The sequence below is a fragment of the Camelina sativa genome, chromosome 1, assembly GCF_030686135.1.
Source record: "Camelina sativa cultivar CO46 ecotype springtype chromosome 1, ASM3068613v1".
NCBI classification, from domain to species: domain Eukaryota; kingdom Viridiplantae; phylum Streptophyta; class Magnoliopsida; order Brassicales; family Brassicaceae; genus Camelina; species Camelina sativa.
Window position 1 is genome coordinate 24,190,647 of NC_141880.1, and position 14,711 is coordinate 24,205,357.

Consider the following 14,711-nt stretch of genomic DNA (forward strand, 5'->3'; position numbering starts at 1 on the left):
CACAAAGCCCAATAAACCTTGAACTTTTCCGATGTTTGTTTCCTCGCCGCTCTTTTGAAGTTGGAAAGCTTTTTTTTTTTTTTGTTCTCACCGGAGAGAGAGAGAGCTTTAGGAGAATCTCTCAACAATGGCGGAATCGATTTTCAGAAAGCTAAGAGACGGTGGAGAAGAAGGCGAGCTAGCACCATCTCTCACCATTGAAGAAACCGTAGCTTCCCCTTTCGGACTCGATGTCTCAGGCTATCTTCTCACAAATCTATCTTCATCAATCTTGGCTGGAAAATCCAAGTCGCAGTACACTCCCAAACCCTAATTCTACTATTATTTGATCTCAAATTTGCTTCATTACTGCTAAAGTCCTCGTTTTTTTCCTTCCCCACTTTGCGATTCAGAGGTCTCGTGTTGATCACATTCTCACGGAGCCCTTCGTTCTATTTGCAATTGTTGAAGCAAAAAGGAATCGTTGTCACTTCATCTTCTAAATGGTGATTTTAGGTTTTCTAACTTGTGTAGTAGTATCGAGAGTGCTCTTCTTCTTTGTATTTAATACCAATTGGTTTTTGATTTGAAGGATTCATGTTTTGGATTGTTACACTGATCCACTAGGCTGGATTGATCAGTCTTCAACTGGTGTTACTGAAGGTTCAAGTTTGATTAAGTTACACAAGTGTGTGAGTGACTTGAAAAGGCTTTTAACTTCAATCATTGAAGCGGGAAGAGGTAGCCTTTTACTACATTGCATCTTTTTTTCAGTTTGGATTTTTTTATCTAAAGGCTTATGTGAGATTAAAAAGTGATTACTTTGCTGCAGAGTTGGTTGGAGATGGGAAGACACGTTTCTGTGTTGCTATAGATTCCGTAAGCAAACTTTTGCTTTTGAGTTTTTTAGGCATTGATTATCGGAAAGAGAAGTGATTTTCTTATCTTAACTTTTTGAATTAGGTGAATGAGTTGCTAAGACGTTCTTCTATGCCATTAGTTTCTGGTCTTTTAACAGATCTTCGAAGCCACGGTACTTTGCTACATGAAACCTGAACACCTAGTTTATTAGTTTTATTCTTTGTTAGGTTTGATAGCAAAGGTTGAATTTTTCTGTGCAGTGCAAATTTCCAGTGTCTTTTGGTCAGTAAACACTGATCTTCACCAAGAGAAGGTCACAAATGCGCTTGAATGTGTATCCACAATGAAAGCCAACTTAGAACCTTTGTGTCCATCTGAAGATGGACAAAGGAATGCTTTAGAAAACCTGTTTTTGGTTCATCAGGATTTCGGTAAAGGTCGGTTCCATGTTCGGTTTAAGCTTAGAAAGGGACGTGTCAGAGTCATGGTGAGTTCTCTCTTACTCTTTTCTCTGTATCCTATGAGTTTCATCTAGTCAACACACTTGTAACTCTTTTACCTACAGTCTGAAGAATATCATGTTGATCAATCGGGAATAAACTTTTCACCCATTTCATCCGCGGATACTGTTATCGCAACCACTAAAAGCCTTTTGCCTAAGGCAAGTTTCGATGGTTCTGCTTTTTTACATTTTTACTTCGATTGTTCTGCTTTTTTACCTTCTTGTTTTTAAGTTGTATGCCTCATATTATTGTTTCTTTTGGTTCAGGTTCAATTCAATCTACAGATTTCTGAGAAAGAGCGACTGGAGAAAGAAAAAGTTGTGCTTCCTTTTGAGCACCAAGGTGAGTGTACATAGAGTAAAGCCAGAGAATTTAAGCTCATTAATGTCTGTTGTCATGGATAAAACATTATTTGATACGGTTCTGTTCTTCAGATAATGGAATATCGACAGATATCTATGATGGTCGGAGATCTCTTGTGGATGGCAAGATTGAGACAACACCATTGTCTTCAATGGTCTTGCAGACGGATGTGGTTTCATCGGCTAAGGGTGGGGAGATTATATATTTCAGAGATTCAGACGATGAGCATCCTGATTCTGATGAGGACCCTGATGATGATTTGGATATTTGAAGTTCTTGAATTACACTTTTGGTTTTGGTTAGTGTTACGATCTTAGTTGTTAGATTTTGTACACTAAAACTAGAAGGTTTGTTGGGTATGTGTATTACAGTTACAATTGTTTACAATAACAGATCTCATCTTCTATTCTTCTTGAGTTATTTGTTGTGTTTGTTGCTGCATATTGATCATCACTCATCCTTATGTTTTGAACAAAATAGTATCCTCATTGTTATTTTTTCCCCCTACCTTTGTTATGTTGATTTTACTAAATTAGATAAACAAATTGATGGTTAAACCTAGAATTTAGAATTTATGAATTGTTTGAGATGAATATATTGTCGCTAATGTTAAAATGGTTGTTAAATTTTAGTTCCGGATAGAGCTACATCTTGTGTTAAAGGTTTCATGGGTAACTACGAAAGAAAGACAAAGAGAAAACTATTCTTTTCTTCCTTTTTAATAAAGATATCAACTAATATCAAATTTGTTTAAAAGATCAAATTAAAAACTGAAACAAATCTAGATACATCTGAATTGAACAACATAAGAAAGCATATTGAAAAATTATTTGTTAACTGATCTTGTAAAGTCATACTATTATGTAATTTAGGGAATGAATGTAACCCTCTTCAATGTCTTGATTTCACAAAGTGATAAAGAATATTGATTACATACATCTAATGTGTTGACCAATACACAAACTTTGATAAAAATCAAGTTGACCAAAGTTCTTTGAATTGTGCTTATTCTTTTTATGTCTTATATCACTGACCAATGTAAAATAGAAGCCTATAGAGTATAGACCAAGCTTATAAATAGAGGTCTCCTATAGTTCTCTTTTATTCACAGCAGCAACAAGAAAAAGAAAAAGAAAAAAAACATTAGTTTCTCTCGTTAAGATTTATGGATATATTCAAAGTCGTGCTTGCTTCTCTTCTCATATCTCTTCTTGTCCTCGACTTAGTTCATGGCGATATGGTGGTATGATGTAACAGCCAAATATATTTCTTGTTTGATTATATTTTCGCTACTTTTTGTGTAACGTTCTAACAATATTTTCATAATATTCATGCAGACGTCGAATAACAACGCCGCTAAAATCGGTAAGTACAATGATATCCTTTATCATATGTTCACCTTGAAATTATATATACAGAAAAAATCACATATATATATATATATACTTGTATTGACTATTTTTTTTTTGTTGGAAATTGGGTGCATTTTGTAGATTGCAAGAGCAGATGCCAGGAACGGTGCAGGCTCTCGAGTAGGCAGAAACTTTGTCACCGAGCGTGCGGGACTTGTTGTGCCAGGTGCAACTGCGTGCCACCGGGCACATACGGAAACTACGACAAGTGCAAGTGCTATGGTAGCCTCACCACCCATGGTGGTCGCCGAAAGTGTCCTTAAAATCAGTCGTTTTTTAATTCGATTTCCGTAATACTACTTTTTTTGAATAATTGTTATTATTTTATATTGAATTAATACATTATGAAAAAAAAAAAGAGATTTTTTGTTTTTTTTTTTTTTTGAACAAAAAAGAGAAAATATATCTTATTTGTTATGAGCACTCTTTGAGATTCCTATCTGAAATATCCTATAGCATGCACCAGATTCAGTTCGAAGTATGATTTCCGTGTTATATATCTCCCTAGAAACAAAGTTTCAAATTCTATATGTATCCAAATTGAATTGTACATAGTTTGGATCGACCGCATGTAAGTGCTATATATATATTAAGAAAAATTCTTGGGTTCACCCTACGAAAAATCCTAGGGTGAACCCAAGAAAAATTTTAGGGTGAATCATTCTTATTCACTCCTTCTTAATTAACCAATCAAAATACAACAAACTGTCGTGTCATATCATATTTATAAAATAAATCAAAATTAAAATAAAAAGACAAAACAAGAAAGGAAACCAATTCTGTAGATTTTTATTAAGGAAAATATGTTGGTTTAAGTTTATAAAATAATTTTAGATTTTACCATTAAACTAAATCATATGTCGGTTTGGGTTTACAAAAATGTGGTTAGAGTTTAGTTTTTACAATTAAACAAAATTATATGTCGGTTTGGGTTTACAAAAGAGTGTTTAGCGTTTATGGTTTAGATTTTACAATTAAATGAAATTATATGTCGGTTTCGGTTAACAAAAGAGTGGTTAGAGTTTAGATTATACAATAAAATGAAATTATATGTCGGTTTGGGTTTACAAAAGAGTGGTTAGGGTTTAGATTTTAAAATTAAGCAAAATTATATGTCGGTTTGGGTTTATAAAATACTGGGTAGGGTTTAGATTTTACAATTAAAAAAAAATTATATTTTAATTTGGGTTTATAAAAAGAATGATTTAGGTTTAGATATTATAATTTAAAACTATAATATAATGTTTAGAATTAATAATTTTAAAACTAATTGATATACATAATTTGTTTCTTAATCAATCATTTGCTTCCTTAACTAAAAGGGGGTGAATAAGAAAGGATGAACCCAAGAATTGTCCATATATTAATTGTACGATACTCTATTGAGTTACTTGTTGGTATAAGAATCCATTTTGTCCCTAATTTTACAATTTAAAAATCCGAGGGGAAAGCCAAAATATGAATAATTTCTTCATATCTTTTTATTTCAGGAGTTCCGAAGCAAGGATTAAACAATTTAGGTTTTAAAAGTTATTGTTTTAGTTAAGCAACTCTAATGGGATTCACAATATCTGTTGAACTTGCATTTAGAGAAAGATTGAAGAGAAATTTTTTTCTTTGACTCCGAAAGGTGGCAAGTTAGGCACTGGATTTGAATGGTAAAACAATGGAATTTTAGAGTGAACAAATGGATTGTGGTGTACCGCTTGTAGCAGTTTACTGTAAACGGTGGATCATTTTTATGAGTTGACTTAGCATTTGATACGTGATCATTGTTCAATATATGTCACGTTATCAAGAACAAAAAGTTAAAAAGATAGTATATGAAAGTCACATTTAATATTTACGAGTTGAATGTGTTACAGAAGTAAAAAAGTATGTATAAGATTTCGAGAAAGTTAAATAAACAAATTCACCGCATTTATCATTCATCTATCATGATTCATGATATGTCCTCCTTCTCCAGCAAGAAACATCAATATCTTCAACAGTCACCTAGCATTGTAATGTGATACATTCAAAAATCAAATTGGATATAAAAGCAAGTTACCGTCAAAATCAAAATCCATCTCCACTAATCCTAAAAATCCCACTATGATGGTCAGTGTGTCACGTTAAGGCATTTCAGAGATTAGTTTGGGACAATACTATGTACTAGGATTGAATCCGCAGTACACCGCAAGACGATTTATTATTATTTTTAAAATTTTGAAAACTAATTAAGTCAAATTGATAGATTTATATATACTAAAGTAAGTTCCAACATTTTTAAAAATATTTAGTTTTACTAAAGATGTAAAATGGCCTAATAGTATATTTTTCAGTAGACTAATTTAAAGTGTATAGTGTTTTAGATATAAATATATATTATTCGTATTTGTAAGTGATATGTTTAAATTATATAACACATTATTGTAGTCAACACAATTTTAAATTATAATTTTATTTTATTAAATTTAATTTTGTTATAATTTTATTAACTAATCATCTCTATACTTTTAAAAACATGTAATTGCTATTGATATCTTGATTTCGAAATAATAGTGATCATATATTGACGTTTATGAGAAATTATTAACATGTATATCTATTGGGTTACGTTTAAATTCCATTTCATATTGGGCCAGATTAGACCTGTTTATATGAAGAATTTGTAGGGCCTGGTTTTTGTTTTCTTTTTTTACCAAATGTAAACTGACAATTTTTGTCTGGAATCTAGATAGGAAACAACACTTTCCTTTTTTTTTTCTTTTTTTTTTCTTAAAGCTGAACATCTCCGATCAATCAACTTCGTCAAGCTTTTCATGTTGATTCCAGAAAATTAGTTCTCTATTTCAATTTGTATCCTTTTAATCTTTCCATAAATCTGTTTTTTTGGAGAGCTATTCAAGGGTCAGATAACGATTGTTGTAAAAAAGTGGTGCTTTTCCATTTTGTTTTAATCGGCTATCTATCAGCAATTAATCAAGTGAAGTATGATTTTTTCTTTAAATTAGTTGACTCCTTCAAGCAATTGATCATCTGGGTAAGATGCTTCTAAATCTTTATATATCATTTGTACTTATATGATTTCTACTATCTTTGGCTGTGAAGATCTAATCCTCTGGATTTTTTACTTTGATGATGTTATAGATTTTGTTTAATCCCGATTAATAGTAGGATGTATAATACAGAAAATCGTTTATATCGTTTACGACCAATCTAAGAGCCTTAGTCAATCTGAAATTGTGTTGATTTTTTCATGTAGCGGAGACAACATCTGCCCAATACTCGTAGTATATACCAATCATATCACGGGTATAGCTTTCATTATGTAATTAGCACTTCAAGATTCAAATAAGTAATCTGTGGTGTTACTAACTTTTTGTTGTCTTTCTAATTCAGGGGAATCATCGATTGTTACAGATAAAAATTACAATCAGATCGGTTTATGTTATATCCTGAAAGATCGAATTTCTGGAAACGATCAGGTTATATTCTCCGTCATTGATCGTTTGTTTCCTTCTGCTTTAGTGGTTGTGTGTGGCTTTTCACATATTTTTTAAAGGCTCTAGCAGGTGAAATTTGCCTATACACCTACTGGAAACTTCAGCCTTTGAGACTTTCATCACGCTGTTAACATCTTGCCTTTGGATGCGTTTGTACCTGAGATCGATGAATCGGGAGCCATGTCTTGCAGAGGTCTCTCTCTGTATTCATCGATTTATCTCTGTGTTTTTTTTTATAGTTTCCTGGTTAATTTGATGATCGTTGATCTTACTGAATTGTTTATAGATTCATAATTTCTAAGAATATTGCTAATTTCTTATCAATATTGCTAATTTATTATTAATAGGTTTCTCTCTGTATTCGAAAAATATTGCTAATTTCTCCCCCCCCCCCCCCCCCATGTAATTGATTTTGTCTACTGAAATACTAACTACCTGCTATATTCTTTGTAGGTGACCTGTTTGACATCACATAATATTGCTGAGCCAAATTCTAGGAAAATTCATCATGATTGACAAAATTCGTTTCGACCTTAGTTTTGAAAGGTTAGTTTTCTAGAACACTAACTACTGCATTATTATATACATGAATTTATTTAACATGAATAAAACTATGAAAAACTTTATTATGATAAGATTTGATTCCAGAATGTAAATCCAACAGAAATAATAAAAAACTGGAAACGTTTTTAAGCAGTTTCATAAACCTGTAGCCAAACATGGTTCCTTGTATGAGTCGGTAGAGCACGATATGGTAACTCCTAAAATCTTTTCCACTTGTTGGTCCCTTCAAAAACCTAAAAAGAATTTTACATAACATACAGAGATTATATAGAGATATTTCCGAATAATATATAGATATAAATATAGATATATTGCTTTTAAAAATATTGAGAACTCACCATCCATCATTATTTTCAAAGATTCTGAAATATTTCTTTGAAGACAATATTCATTGTTTGCGTTTTGGGCTCCCCTTCTTTATCCACTATAAGAACTCTTAAACCTTTCTTAGATGTAACCCTTGACAACGCTACGTATAGCTGTCCATGAGAGAACACTAGTCGAGGAAGAAACAATCTAACTTCTTCTAGTGATTGTCCTTGACTCTTGTTTATAGTCATTGCAAAAGCCACAACCAATGGAAATTGCCTTCTCCTCATCCTGAAAGGCAATTTAGTGTCTGATGGTTTTATCATGACTTTTGGTATCAAAACTTTGTCTCCAACTCTATCCCCTGTAATAACGCAAGCTTCCAGAACATTGTTCCCCATCTGAGTAATCTGCAATCTAGTACCATTGCATAAACCACCTTTAGGATCAATATTCCTCAATAACATAACATGAGCACCTATCTTGAGCCGTAGCCTATGGTTTGGCAATCCAGATAGTCTGATACTATTCAAAAAATCAGAACTGAAGACTGGGTTGTTTAAAGATTCGATATCCTGAGGGTCAATACTATCATCACTTAAGTAGACCATTTCTTCTCCTGTATATATATATATATATATATATATATATATAATCAATATGTAAAAGATGTCAAACAAAGTAAAATAAGGAAGTGTTTAGTATATACTAACCTTCGAGCTTTTCAAGCAATCTTTCATTTATAGTGTGAACATCGCTATTTGTTGGACATAAGATAGCTCTGCTTTGAAAAAATTTGGGATTTTTTTCCTCCTGCAATATTTCCAAATTTCCATACACGGCTCTGCTTATAGCATCTATAGGATCATCAACATTTTTGATTAGAAATTCATCTGGAATATCAATTAGAGCTTCCCCATCATTAGGCTCAGCAATTTTCCCATCACCAACAACTAATATCCAATCAGAAAACTCCTTGATATTTTCTGCTTCGTTCTCCGACACTCCATTTGACATAAGACGCATGTTCTTTGTCAAAGTTAGAACCTTACAATGCTCCCAGAGATATGATGAATTTAAAGACGCTAGAACAATCTGAGCCCTACCAGCACCGTTGATAACTGGGAGAACTTGTCTGAAATCACCTCCAAAGACAACAACCTTTCCACCAAACGGCTTATTATCATTGTTTCTCATAATATCTGACAAACTCCTATCCAATTTCTCAAAACAATATCTGCTCATCATTGGTGCTTCATCCCATATGATAAGAGAAGTTTCTTTCAACATGTTAGCAAGATCTGAATTAGGATTGATATTACACATTGTAAAATCATCAGGGTTAATAGGGATACAGAACCTTGAATGTGCAGTCCTCCCACCCTCCAACAACAAAGACGCAATACCGCTTGATGCAACATTAATTGCTATCAATCCCCTATATCTAACAGCAGCAGACAGAGTTTTCCACAAAATAGTTTTCCCTGTTCCTCCAAAGCCATATACAGAAAACACTCCTCCATTGTCTTTCAGAATAGCCCCCATGATCTTATCATATATTGCTCTTTGTTCTGATGTCATCTTATTTACCCACTCATCATGTTTTGATTTCAAATAATCACGATCGTAGTTCTTCTTTTCTGTAATGAGACGGTTGGAATGATCAACATCTATGTCAGGTGGCTTAGGCATCTCGTCAAATGCTTTTAGAGTTCCACCATTGCTTAACATTAGTTCTTCAATCTCGTGGAGAGTATAATTTTTCTTCTCATCATCCGTTAAATTCAATTCTGCACATAATAATTAGATATCAGTCACTTAACTATTTTACAAAAATAAAACTTGCTTAACTGTCTTTTTTTGAAATTAAAAACTGTAAGATGTTTAAATGATACCAAACCTGGATTATTGTATTGTTCTCTTTTCTTGTACTCAATGTCTTCTGATAATACTTCCCAAGTTTTATCCCACACATGTTATGGTCTTGATAAACAACCATCTAACAACATCATAGTGAATAAATTGCGCAGTTGAGGTCCAAAAAACCACTGACTTGCTTCAATAATACTATCTATATAGGCATGATCATCTTCCAAAATACCACGCGCCCAACATGCTTTTTTGTATGTGTCATACACAACACCTCTATAAGTTCTAATATCTTCATCACTTTTAGGACCAGTGACTATACCAAGAAGGATTCTCATGTAATATTCTGCTTCCATCTTATGTGGAACATAATTAATCCTTCCTATAGAAAAACCTCTCTCCCTAAGCTTCCATAGTTTTTTTTTCCATCCCAAGTGAAATATTTAGGAATTCAGCATAAGTGAACTGCCTAGCAAATTCACAAACCTTATTCAATTTGAGGTAGGCCATGAACATAGAATCTACATTAGTTCTTCTTTCCAAAACATCTTCAAGATTATCTTTGCCTTTGTAAAAAACTGGTTGCTTTCCTGGTTGATGGAATGGAAGTTTCATTACTGGTATACTTCTATACTGTATTGGAAATTTAAAAAGCCTCCAAGCTGCTTCAGAAGCTGAAACATATCTACAAAAAATGAAATCAACTTTCAGTTTTTTACAACACAATATCTAAATAGTGTATATTCTTCGAATTGAGTAGTGAAGGATTTTAAAAATACCTGCAATCAAACCAATTTTTTACTTCATATTTTTTCTTCTCTTCGGGATTTATAGAGGAAGAAGCATCACCACATCCTGCGTCCGTTGAGTTGTTACTAATATTGGTGACACCATTATCGTCTAAAGTAGTTTTCTTTGTAGGTTCTATCACAAAAGCTACACGATCTTGTCCCTTGTTAATATACTTAATAAGTATTTGATAGAACCTGATTGGTTGCACCACTCAACATTGATGTGAGCCCGATAGCGCAATGATAGGATACAATTGTAAGGAACAACATATTTGTTATCACACTTTATTCCATTTTTCTCTACAAAAACCGTAGATGCTCTCCTTCTATATACTGGATATCCATCTTTGCCAACAGTAGTATCTTCAACATACTCCTTAGGAAAAAACTTTGAGCATTTTCCATCAACCATACATGGTGAGTTTGGATTCGCCGCACCACATGGTCCGTGGATCATGCAATCCTTTATAACTTCATATAGTTCTGGATCTTCATCTTTATCTGGAATCTCAGCAGAGATTATCTTGTTAATGTCATCGCTTGTTGGCAATTTACAACGTTGATCCATGAATAGAAGGATATGCGCATGAGGAAGTCCTCTTTTCTGGAATTCAACAGTGTACATTGCTGCATTAATTTAAAACATTATGTTAGTAAATTAAATACAGATAATATCAAAATAAAGCATAAAAAAAAACTCACCAGCTGTAGTCTTCCCTAAAAGATGTTTTTTTCTGTTAAGTCTTTGATAAGAGAATCAAGTTTTATCTTGAATATCCCGCACATAATGTCTGGTCTATCATCTGAACCCAGTTTCCTCTTCTTCAAGTACCTTTTAATTTCTGGCCACTTGGGATTACATGTAAATGTAATGAATAAGTCGGGGAAACCATACTGTTTACATGTAGTCATGGCATCATAATAACCCTGCAACATATAGCGAGGTCCATTGGTGAAAGAAGCTGGTATTCGAACTTGCTTCCCTTGCTCCTCCATGTTACAGTTTCCACTTTCGGCCGCAGCTTCCAAAGATGCATAGTTATCACATCTTAGATTAGACTGGTTAAATTTTATATACTTCAACCTGTTTAATTCCAGACTCGTGTATGCATCTACTAAGAACTGTTGGAATAGACGCTTAGACCTTAGGAGAGTTTGAGCTTCATTCTCTCTTTCCTGGATTCTGAAAGCAAACCACTGTCTCATACTAATAAACTTATTTTCTGTATCTAGGTTGTCACCTCTAAACCCTTTCTCTATTCCAATTCTGAAACCATCTTCACCATAGGGAAAAATAAGAGGGTATTATAGTGCCAAGTAAGAAACATGCACTTCACTTATTCTTTGTAGCTTTCCAGAATTCTTTTCTTGTACAACTATATCACGTCCAGGCATCTCAGGGCGAAAATCACCAGGAATCAATGCAGCAACTTCTGCTGTTGTTGGCATAGAATATGTTCTCCCATCCTTACCTACACGATCACTAATGATGCGCATATGAAATTTATCTTCTTCATTAGCAGCAAACTTATCTTTCGCTTGTCTAAATGCATCAACATAAGGATTTACTTCATCCAGCATCTTAATAAGTTTAGCGATGAACTCCTTTCTTATACTATTCCTCTCTTTGACACTCACGGATTTTTTACCCTTGCTGTCCACAAATTTCATTAAATAAAACCGTTTATCAGTAGAAAGCTGTTAAAACACAGTAGTACCTATTGTGAAGGATACGATTGTACAAAAAAAATAAAAGTTGAATGTTGATCGTTTCATACCTCATTATAGTTGATCTGTTTTCAATCTCATTCTCAGTATCTACTATATATAGCTGTGAAAAATTGGCGTAATCTCCATCTTCTGGCTTCATACTTCCAATTTTGTGAAAATTATGGCCATGTAGCTGGAATTGCTTAGGACTTTTCCCTTCTCAATGGATCGATCGACTTGACCACCAAGAGAAGTAAATGCAAAAAGCATATTGTATGCTCGGATATTCTCTCTAAAATGCCTACTTAGTGCATCATCCTTACTAAGCAATTCCCTAATTAGCTATGGTGCTTTTTTTAGAAAGGGTATTTTTACAGTTCCTTGTAAACAACAGAGGGAGAATTTTGGTTTTTTTGTTCTTCTTCGTTTGTTTAGTCGCTCATCATACCACATCATAGCTTCACAGTAACAACACTTGTATGTTGGATCACCATGATCTAAATATTCACTTTCATGCCCTACAAAAGTCAAATTGAAATATAATATAATATAAACCACTAAGTTAAATAAATTCAGATTTGTACTTTTACGAATAATACTTTTTGTCTTTTTCGAGCCAAAGATTTACCCTTTGAATTAGATGTTAACGTGCCACCAGAAGACAATGATTTTACACTGAAACCTTTACGTTGTTTCCTTTTTACCGTAAATGCAACATCTGTTTCTATTGTGATCTCACTGCTGGACAGTGAAGTTTCTGAAACAGTGTCTTCTTGACTACTAACATTGAATTCCTGTTCATAATCTGAATGATCCTCACCTATTATCGTAATTTAGTTAGTAGTGAAATAGATGAGGTCGCATAATTAATTATTAAACAATTTCAGACAGCTTACCTTTGGTTGAAGACGCATAATTGGTGTTTTCCATATACTCCTCCAAATGTGGAATAATTTTTTTTTGTTTTTTGAGTGGTTGTTTAACTACATTTCCTACTGGTACATCTGAGTGTTTCAAAGTTTTGCATCATTAGTATGTAGATGTTTGAATAATAATTAATAATACTAACTCTTAACTGTTTAAATATTTTCCAGGTTTTGTACTCTTACTTGGTGTTGGCTAGCTTGGCTTATGTCTTCTAATTCTATCAGGTTGGTTTGTAATGTCTTCTAAAACCTGTTTTGAAGTACGTTTGTTTTGGCTTTGACAACTTGATCTTCTGGCTTTAGTTGTTGATATAACATCTGGTGAAAAATATTATAATCAGTTTCCCATTTACTAAAATTATAGAAATTTGAGTAAAGAATGTTATTAAACATACCATCAACAATAGTACTTTCTGAAGTCCCAAAAAGATTACCGTCAACAATAGTACTTTCTGAAGTCTCAAATAAATTCGTAATTAATGATGACTTTTCTCTGGTCAATGTAACAGGGGTCGTGTGTGTGTTTCCTCTTCAAAAGTTGCTGGTGATGAGGAAAAAGTTTAGGCAGCTAAGTTTGGGAACATGGTAATCCTAATAAACATGATATTATTTACTTACACTTGATAGCTTCATTTCTTATATCTTCAATAAGATCGGTTGTTCCTAGTGGACAGTAGGATTGTCGTATATTCACCAGAGAGAGATTAGATGCTTCTGCTACGGAACTGGTTACTGTTTGGTGAATCAAACAATATTATTATTAGAAATGAGGTTAGTGTAATGAGCATATACGTTGGAAATTTAATCCAATAATGACTGACTTTTACCTTTCTTAGAACTGTTACGAATGGAGGATAAGAAATCTACATCACCAGGATCTGCATATGATTGGTTTATCTTGACAGGTGTGTAGTTCTCAACACAGTTTATTGTCACTCCTTCACCTATTGATTGTAAATGCTTATTATATTGCTAAAATAAGATTCAAAGACAATAACATGTTTTGTATCAGATACAGTAGGAAACATACACATTGAAGATGGGGTAACACTACTGCTGTTTTGCAAATAGGATCCATCCAAATAGGAACAGGTTGATAACTTTTCTCTGTTGTTATTGACTGAACCAAAACTTTGTCGGATTGTTATTGGTGAGAAATTGTTGTTTTGATTTTCAAGATTCTCTTTTCCTACAAGACAGAATTGCATTGCCGGAAGAGTGACAACCTTTTATGATACACAATTCTCATACAAAATAAAAGATTTGAGGTAAACACCAATTCTCATGTGTACCTATATTTTTTGGAGTACCCCTGTTTCCTGTTGGATAGATTGATTCTTCTAGAGGAACATGAGATAAATTAGTTCAATCTGTAAAAAGCCTTCCAAAAATCCCTTTCACATTGACACTATCAACTTTTTCTTGAGTAGCATGAGAATTCTCATTCACGAACACGTTATCACTGGTAGTAGGCTCAGTAGGACACTTCCTCTTACTCTGTCGATTTCCACATTCAAATCCATTTCCTGACAAATCTCTCTTGTTCCTCATCCGTCACTTTCTTTTTTTCTTGCTATTTATCTCATTAAAAATAGTTGAAGGAATAACTAACAAATCCTATATGCATTTTGAACGTAAATGAAGGAATAAGTTTATGTAATTGAGGATCGTATCGATGTAGACATAAATAAAATCATAGTATGGAAAGATTTTCGCTGTCTTGTTAGTGATTTTCTTGTTTCTGAAATGGTAATAATATTTTCATTTAAGTTATTTAATGTATCATATATTTAAGAGTATTCCATTTTTTCTTTAGAGTATATTGATATGAATATGGTATAGTATTTATTTGAGAAAATTCATCAATTTTTTTGTAGATATTGTAAGGTACAATTTTCTCATATTAACGTAAGCCTATATTTTCATTATCACATAA

The 14,711-nt window shown here is 33.1% G+C and overlaps 2 protein-coding genes, 2 long non-coding RNA genes and 1 pseudogene across 4 annotated transcripts; 4 read left to right on the forward strand and 1 right to left on the reverse strand.

Annotated features, from left to right (window-relative positions):
• Positions 1-35: 35 nt before the first annotated feature.
• LOC104700462 (elongator complex protein 5) lies at positions 36-2,114 on the forward strand. Its single transcript, XM_087461311.1, has 9 exons — positions 36-294; positions 393-485; positions 572-720; positions 812-858; positions 943-1,012; positions 1,101-1,327; positions 1,406-1,501; positions 1,610-1,685; positions 1,778-2,114. The coding sequence occupies exons 1-9, from the start codon at positions 128-130 to the stop codon at positions 1,975-1,977; spliced, it is 1,125 nt and encodes a 374-aa protein (XP_087317437.1). The 5' UTR covers positions 36-127; the 3' UTR covers positions 1,978-2,114.
• Positions 2,115-2,794: 680 nt separating this feature from the next.
• LOC104700483 (gibberellin-regulated protein 11-like) lies at positions 2,795-3,599 on the forward strand. The gene is made up of 3 exons (XM_010416011.2): positions 2,795-2,949; positions 3,044-3,071; positions 3,200-3,599. The coding sequence occupies exons 1-3, from the start codon at positions 2,872-2,874 to the stop codon at positions 3,379-3,381; spliced, it is 288 nt and encodes a 95-aa protein (XP_010414313.1). The 5' UTR covers positions 2,795-2,871; the 3' UTR covers positions 3,382-3,599.
• Positions 3,600-5,852: 2,253 nt separating this feature from the next.
• LOC147950274 (uncharacterized) lies at positions 5,853-6,793 on the forward strand. Its single transcript, XR_015563693.1, has 4 exons — positions 5,853-6,143; positions 6,366-6,415; positions 6,503-6,588; positions 6,666-6,793. It is a non-coding gene; the product is annotated as an uncharacterized LOC147950274 (long non-coding RNA).
• Positions 6,794-7,523: 730 nt separating this feature from the next.
• Positions 7,524-12,305, reverse strand: LOC104710362 (uncharacterized; annotated as a pseudogene).
• A 1,305-nt stretch (positions 12,306-13,610) lies between these two features.
• On the forward strand, positions 13,611-14,048 carry LOC147950275 (uncharacterized). The gene is made up of 2 exons (XR_015563694.1): positions 13,611-13,680; positions 13,788-14,048. It is a non-coding gene; the product is annotated as an uncharacterized LOC147950275 (long non-coding RNA).
• The last annotated feature ends 663 nt before the right edge of the window (positions 14,049-14,711 follow it).

Bases quoted from the DNA above. Each gene is read 5' to 3' on its own strand.
- LOC104700462 (XM_087461311.1), top strand. From the start codon at position 128: ATGGCGGAATCGATTTTCAGAAAGCTAAGAGACGGTGGAGAAGAAGGC. The intron at 295-392 runs GTACACTCCCAA...TTTGCGATTCAG, and splicing joins GCTGGAAAATCCAAGTCGCA to AGGTCTCGTGTTGATCACAT. The intron at 721-811 runs GTAGCCTTTTAC...ACTTTGCTGCAG, and splicing joins AATCATTGAAGCGGGAAGAG to AGTTGGTTGGAGATGGGAAG.
- LOC104700483 (XM_010416011.2), top strand. From the start codon at position 2,872: ATGGATATATTCAAAGTCGTGCTTGCTTCTCTTCTCATATCTCTTCTT. The intron at 2,950-3,043 runs GTATGATGTAAC...ATATTCATGCAG, and splicing joins TAGTTCATGGCGATATGGTG to ACGTCGAATAACAACGCCGC. The intron at 3,072-3,199 runs GTAAGTACAATG...TGCATTTTGTAG, and splicing joins TAACAACGCCGCTAAAATCG to ATTGCAAGAGCAGATGCCAG.